This window comes from Grammomys surdaster, unplaced genomic scaffold, assembly GCF_004785775.1.
Source record: "Grammomys surdaster isolate TR1022 unplaced genomic scaffold, NIH_TR_1.0 192, whole genome shotgun sequence".
NCBI lineage: Eukaryota > Metazoa > Chordata > Mammalia > Rodentia > Muridae > Grammomys > Grammomys surdaster.
The window spans coordinates 2,557,703-2,564,532 of record NW_021604637.1 but is presented as its reverse complement, the minus strand read 5'-3'; the positions used below and the strand labels follow the sequence as shown (position 1 = coordinate 2,564,532).

Genomic DNA, 6,830 nt, shown 5'->3' with positions numbered 1-6,830 from the left:
AAAGAAAGAAAGAAAGAAAGAAAGAAAGAAAGAAAGAAAGAAAGAAAGAAAGAAAGAAAGAAAAAAAGGGAGGAAGAAAGGGGAAAAGGAACAAGAAAAAAAAACAAACAATACTCTCCTTTGCTTGTAGTTTCAAGGGAAAGCTATGCCACAAAACTTATTCAGAAAGTTCATATCACCTATACCACATCAAGCATAATACATTGTTTTAAAAGTTACATCCCAATATAGAAGCAAAGAATCCGTTTGTTTTAACTGGTGATCTACTTAAGTCTCCACAGAAACTGGGTCATGGAAATTCTGTATCTAAATATTACTTTATGTATTTATCACTAGTATCTAAGCCCCTGAGAATGACCTTACAGGCATGCAAGGCCCCAACTGAGGACGTGGAAATTCACTACAATTAGAAAAAATAAAAAAATAAAAAAGATGAAGTTTAAAAGTTTTAAAACAACCCTACTAAGAAGTGGCAGGTAAGACAAGAACAGGAAAACAGGCCAGGCCGTAGAGGGCGGCACAGCTCTGAAGGTACACAGTGACACTGATCACAGAGCTCAGGACTCAACAAGGCGAGTGTGCTCAGCAGCCCCTCAGATGTCACCAGTGTGCCTGTCTCAACACAACACCTCCTCCCTAGCCCCTGTTCCGCCCGCCCCCAAGCTGGGAATGTGTTCTGAAGGGGAGGGTAGTCCTTACGGTCCATGCTCTGGTCCACCTCGACGATCCGGCAGACCAAAGCACCTCTGCCTTCTCAGAGCTGATTTGTAGAACAACAGGAGATCAGGGTTCCCTGACGCTCTTGGGTCCAAACAGACAACTATCCTCAACATCCTCTTTTGGGTGGACTAAACAACAGATGGCCACAGTTTCCAGCACTGACTAGGGGAAGGAAATAAGGACGCCAGACTGTTGTTTGTTCCCTCCCAAGAATCCCCACTTTTTAGGCAGTCAGAGGCCCAGAAAAACAATAATGGCCCCCAAGACCCTGAAAAATGACCACAGTGGCCCCAAGTCCCTGTCACTGTCTTTCCTTGTCTCCAGGAACGGGGTCTGACATTTATGTATAAAAGTACCTTTCCTCCCACACTCCTTCTTGTCTCTACAGTTGCTTCAAGATAAAGGACTAGGGCTAGGGGTGTGGCTCAGTGGTAGAGCACTTAACCCAACACACATAGGCCCTGGGCTAATCTCAAATCCTGTAAACACAATTTGTCAGGATCAGTCATGCTGTCTGTGTGGGAGAGGGAGGCAGTTTTAAGGCAGGGTCTTCCTAGGTAGCTCTGGCTGGTCTCAAACTCCCAGCAAACCCCAGCCCCAGCCCTCAAGTTCACTATTATTCATGAATTAGCCCGTACATTTGTTTTCCTGCTTGCTTGCTTGCTTGCTTGCTTGCTTGCTTGCTTGCTTGCTTGCTTTTGGTGGTGGTGGGGACAGGTGGGTTTTGTTTCGGATGTGAGAGTTGGTATATAGGTGTGTGTGTGTGTGTGTGTGTGTGTGTGTGTGTGTGTACATGTACTCTGATTGGCCTTGACTTGCTATGAAGTCAAGGATGATCCTGAATTTCTGATCCTCCTACCTCTCTGGTGCTAAAATCCACCACGGCCAGTTTTATGTTGTCCCAGAAATTGAATCAGAGAGTCGTGCCTGCTAAATAAGCACTCTCTTAATTGAGCTACACCCCAGCCCCAGCCCACAGACTTCTCTGTGTGTTTGTCCCTGTGTGTGCTGGTGAACGTGTGTGCTGGCAGACATGTGTATGCTGGTGGACGTGTGTCCTGATGGACATGTATGCTGGTGCATGGCGCAAGTACTTGTGAAGACCTAGGTGTCTCTTCTCAGCCACTGTCCACCTTATCTTTTGATAGAGGCTCTCACCAGCCTGGGAGTGTTAAATAGGCTAGACCCACTGGCCAGTGAGTTTCAGGGACCCATGAGTCTCCACTTCCTGGTGCTGGGATGACTACCCTCAGGGTTCTGGAGATCCAGCCCAGGTCCTAACGTTGAATAAACAGCTCTTTGCCAACCATGCTCCCTCAGGTGCATTCCTTGAGAACAAAGGCAACGTGTTCCTCAGGGGTCAACCTCACATCTGGTACTCCGGAATAAAGCTTACAATGATCAACAGTCGGTCTCAGGGCGGCGGGCTGAGGAAGCTGGGAAGCAAAAAGGGGCTATAAGGTTCGAGAAATGAAAGCTTTTAGCCATGGGTTTACAATGAATTGGGTGGGGGGAAGACTAGGAATTCCCGGACAGGATGGGAAGGACACGGGAGAAGCTGTCACCTCCACATTTATGCATTAAGTAACAAGGTGGCTAAGTAGATGTACGTCCAGGTAGCTCTGGAGGAGGGGCTAAGACAGCTTAATCTTGTCTGCTTCTTTGGAGACGAGTAGCCCTGAAGTAGTCCCCATTCCTGGGGACCCAGCTTCTAAGACAAACTGCTGTCGGGTACAGGGGACCAGTCAGGCCTGGAAGGACACCGTCAAGGAGACAGGGATACCTAATACCTCTGCAGGGCAATCGAGGGGCGGGGAACTGGGTTGGAAAGAAGGGAGGATCAGGTGGAGAGGCAGCAAGGCGACCCTGCGCACTCAGCATGGCCCTCAAGAAATGGGAGGCAGGTCCAAAGAGAAGTTTGTCCCTGAGTCTTCACAGACTGTTTCACATAGTGGATGTCTCCTGACAGCTCTTATCAAGGGGCTGCTGCTATTGCCTGCCCAAGGCCTCTCTTCTCTCGCTGCTGTACTGCTGCAGTGGACAGCTATCTGGGGGAAGCAGAAGCGACCACAATAAATTTAGTATCATCTAAAGGAGTCCTCAGAAGCCAGCATTAGGGGACTCAGCTCAGGGACGGAAGTGCCTGGTTTCCCATGAAAGCTCTAGAAAATGGCCAGCCTGGACCCTGCCTGGGCATCTAAGAAAACAAAAGACAAAATATAGACGAGTGACAGCAACTGAAGCCACATTGCACCTCCTGTCCACCTATGTCATCTACAGGTTGCTTGTGGTGGGACCCAAGCAAAGTGAGCTGACATCATCTGGACAAAAAGACCATCTCATCCTTGCCTTTCTACACTTGAAGGCTAGCCTTGCTCTCTTCCAAGGCCCAGGCCCAGCCCATGAGTTTCTACAGAGGAGTTTCCCCAACTGCCAAGACGCTCCACTGTAAAACTGTTAAGAACATATTTGTTAAATTTCTGTACAGACTAAAAACATAAGCCATAACTCTGTAGCCGTTGCCAGGGTTTATTAGGACAACATAAAGAGGACTTCTCTGACAGCCCCAGCAGTCTGGCTGTAGGGGTGTGGCTTTTACTTTGGTTCTGAGGTAGGATCTCGCCAGTTATTAGCAGTGTGGGTCGTGGGTAGGAGCCAGGGCCCTCTGAGGGCTCCTCAGACTTCAGCATAAAAATCATTTGGGGTACTTGCTAAAAACAAAGCTCTGACTCTCCCTGCTCCCCCTTGTTCCCCAAGATTGAACTGGGCTCTGATTTTTATCAAGATTGAACTGCCCTCTACCCCCCATCCCCACTTCCCCTACCTGACAGGCAGAACATAGAGCCTCCAACAAAGGCCTCCAACTGTGAACCTTAGAAACAGGTGGAGCTTCCAGCTCAACTTACGGGTACCATCCATGATATGGATATGACGTCATATGATATCATATGATATGATGATATATATCATCATCCATGAAGAGATTTAGCTCTTTCAGCCTCACATAAAATGCTCCATGGAGACAGGCTTGCAGTCAACCCCAAGCCTAGGCTCTTGCAGGGGTGCGTCCAGCTTTGGTGGGGCTTCAGTTAGATATTCTGGAAAACCTTTTTTAAAGTGAAGTTCAGGTGGGGGTATCTGGAGCAGGTTACTTGCCTACATGTGCAAGGCCCTTGAACACACCTCTAGCACCACAAGAAAAAAATAATCAAAATTACCCTCTCCCAAATCCTTAATCCTGTGATGGCTTGCCTGCTGCTCTGTAAGAAGCCCTCACCTTTCCCTTCCTCCTTTCTCATTTGGCTCCTTCGTTTCTTGATGTTGGGTGGTGATGACAGTGACCAAACTGGCAGGGGCTCGTGTCCTTTGACAGAGCAGCAGACCTTATACCCACAGATTTCAAGGAAACTGGGCTCTGGCCATACAGATCTCCAACACCAACCACTGACGTTTAAGCACTGGCCTTTCTATCACTGGTGTGGGCAAGCTCCATCAGAGTCAGTCTGATGCCCTAGAACAGATACATGGTACCAGTGATTGTGAAACTGCCTTTCAATTTGGGATTGCAATCTGGCCATATGCAAAAGCATCCTAAATCCAGGTATCTGTCATAATTCAGTGGTTCTATTTGTATTATATTCAGGCCAAATATAATTCTAAGCAGCAAGCAACCTAGACTCCTCTACATAATAAGAAAAAGAAAGAAAACTAGTAAGCCCCACACCTTTTATCATGTACCCAGCATTGCACTTGGGGCTTCCCATGTTTAACTGCTTATGCTACTATTAGTAATGTGAGCGTATATTTATCAGAATTAAAATCTGTAGTTAACGGCAGTAACGTGGTTCACTGATAAGGATGCTTAATTCCAAGCCTGATGGCTTGATTTTGATTACTGGGATCTATTGGTAGAAGAGAACTGATTTCCATAAGTCATCCTCTAACCTCCACATGCAAGCCCTAGCATATACACACATGCACACACGCATGCAGGCACACACATATGTATGCATGTGTGAACGAATACACATGCACACGCACACACACGCACGTGCGAATGCACATACACACGTGCACACATGCACACAGGTGCACATGCACGCACACACATATTGCGCACTCACATACGGGTGCGCACGTACACATGCACACACACACACGCATACTTGCACGTGCGCGAGAGCACACACACACACACACACACACGATAAATGTAATCTAAAATAAAAATTAAGTATGTAGCCAAATCCACAGCTTTCTGAAACCCACTGCTCACCAGGCCTTGATGTCTGGCATAGGTTGATATGTCCAACACAGTTCATTTCAGTCCACCTATGGCATAGCAACCAGTTCCCAGATGCCCCGAACATTTAGCAATTGGTTCTAGCAAGCTACACTGAGCCAGCACCAGCACAGCTCTGCGGCCCAGAAAGGTCCAAGGACATTCATTATTCAGTGTGGCAGAGTGGCAGAGTCAAGGTTGGAGTTTAACTCCGATGCCTAGAATCTGACCACCACTTGGAGTCAGCCACCGGAATTACAAGGGAATGTGACCACTCGGGTATCACTAATGGAACATTTCAACACATATTAAGACAACAGTGCCAACTCTTTACAATAACTCTGTGGAATCTGACTTTAGCGGGGGTTGTCTTAAATATTTAATGAGAAGATTTGGATGAGGTTGATGGGTGGAGGGGAGGCTCTAATTAAGCACTTAAAGCTACACTTTGCACATCCCTGGTCACAAAGAAGTTGCACAGCTGGTGAGGGGTAGCAGTGGGATTGGGTCTATGTCTGACTGCAGTCACCTAACCGCGTTTGATATTTACTTGAAAAGAGGAAACCGACTAACACGTAGTGAATCTCTGGGCGACAGGAAAGCAAGCCTTTGAACCCCAAACCCAGGGTCAAGCAAACTAACCTACGTTTAAAAACTCCATCAGCTAAGAGTAGAGCAGGTTACCCAATACCCTGGCTTTAGAGCCCCACCCCTCCGACGCGGCCGCTCTACTGGTGAAGACAAGAGAAAGCACAGAAGGTGTCAACACGGCTCCTGGCCACAACATAAGCCATCAAAGAGTGTTAGGTGTTATTAAGAACAAAAAGGATGGCACGATTCAAATCACCGTTTCTGCACCGTGGGTTCTTTGTCTTGCCAAGTTGCCCCAAACTGTGGGTCGGGCAGGTTCAGAGGGAAAAACAGAGTGACTCCCCCGCTGTGTCACACAAGTTCCTCCCCCGCCCTGGTGTGCAGCCACCTTGGGACTCCACTTTTTTGGCGCCGCGGGGCCGGGCCACTCCGGGGATGCAGAAGTCCGGCAGAGCATCCTTCCCATTCCGCCCGAGGAGGAGGCTGCACGCAGGAGGGGAGCCTGGCTTCCCACGCTGCCTCGGAGTGTGAGGCTGTTAATGTGTCTCCCGTGGCTCCCAGACATTCTCTAGAAAGAAAGCTGCCGTGACTCCCGCTTCAAGCCCAACTTCCTCCCCGGGCGGCTCCCCAGCTCTGCGCTCCCGCCGCGGCTGGGACAGAGCGAGCGGGGAGGAGCGCGGCTGCTGTCCGGGCGGCAAGGCGAGCCGCGCCAGGGGACCCGGCGACCCGGTTCTTCCCGCGCCCCAGCGCCCGCAACCGCTTACCAGACGGCGGCCGCTTCCTGCTCAGTCGGCTCACGGCACGGGTGAACATCGCCGCGGGCGTCCAGAGGACGGAGCAGCCGGGCAGCGCGGCGGCTGAGCCCGAAGAGGGCAAGGAGGAGGAGGAGCCCGCGCGACGCCGCCCCTCCAGGCTCCGCCCGCCGCCTCCTCCCCGCCGCGCTCCCCTCTCCCTGCCCACCCGCGCCCGTGGGCACTGGGTCCAGCCCCCGGTTACCCGCTCAGGGCAGGGCGCGGTGACCCCGGGTGACCCTCAGCTCCCGCGCACATCCCGGTCACTCCCTTCGCGGCCTGGAGACGCACGGCGTTCGGTGTCCCTGCCAGGCCCAAGTCACCTCCCAGATCGCCCCCGGGTCTACCCGATTCCGTGGGCGTGCGGCCTGCTCACGCCGCGAATGCCCGGGAGGCGTCACCAGAGTCCCGAGCCAAGACGCCGCGAGTGGGCGCCCACTCTGGCC

General features: G+C 50.7%; 1 protein-coding gene across 2 annotated transcripts in view; it reads right to left on the bottom strand.

Annotated features, from left to right (window-relative positions):
- Window positions 1-6,476, bottom strand: part of Rgs10 (regulator of G protein signaling 10) — a 40,803-nt gene extending 34,327 nt beyond the window's left edge. Inside the window, exon 1 of one of the 2 annotated variants that reach the window (XM_028769448.1) lies at window positions 6,358-6,476. In XM_028769448.1, coding sequence (XP_028625281.1) covers window positions 6,358-6,406 — 49 coding nt within the window. In that variant the 5' untranslated portion in view covers window positions 6,407-6,476. Of the gene's footprint in view, window positions 1-699; window positions 811-6,357 lie in introns of those variants that run through there. The other variant, XM_028769449.1, reaches the window with a different exon arrangement.
- Window positions 6,477-6,830: the final 354 nt, after the last annotated feature.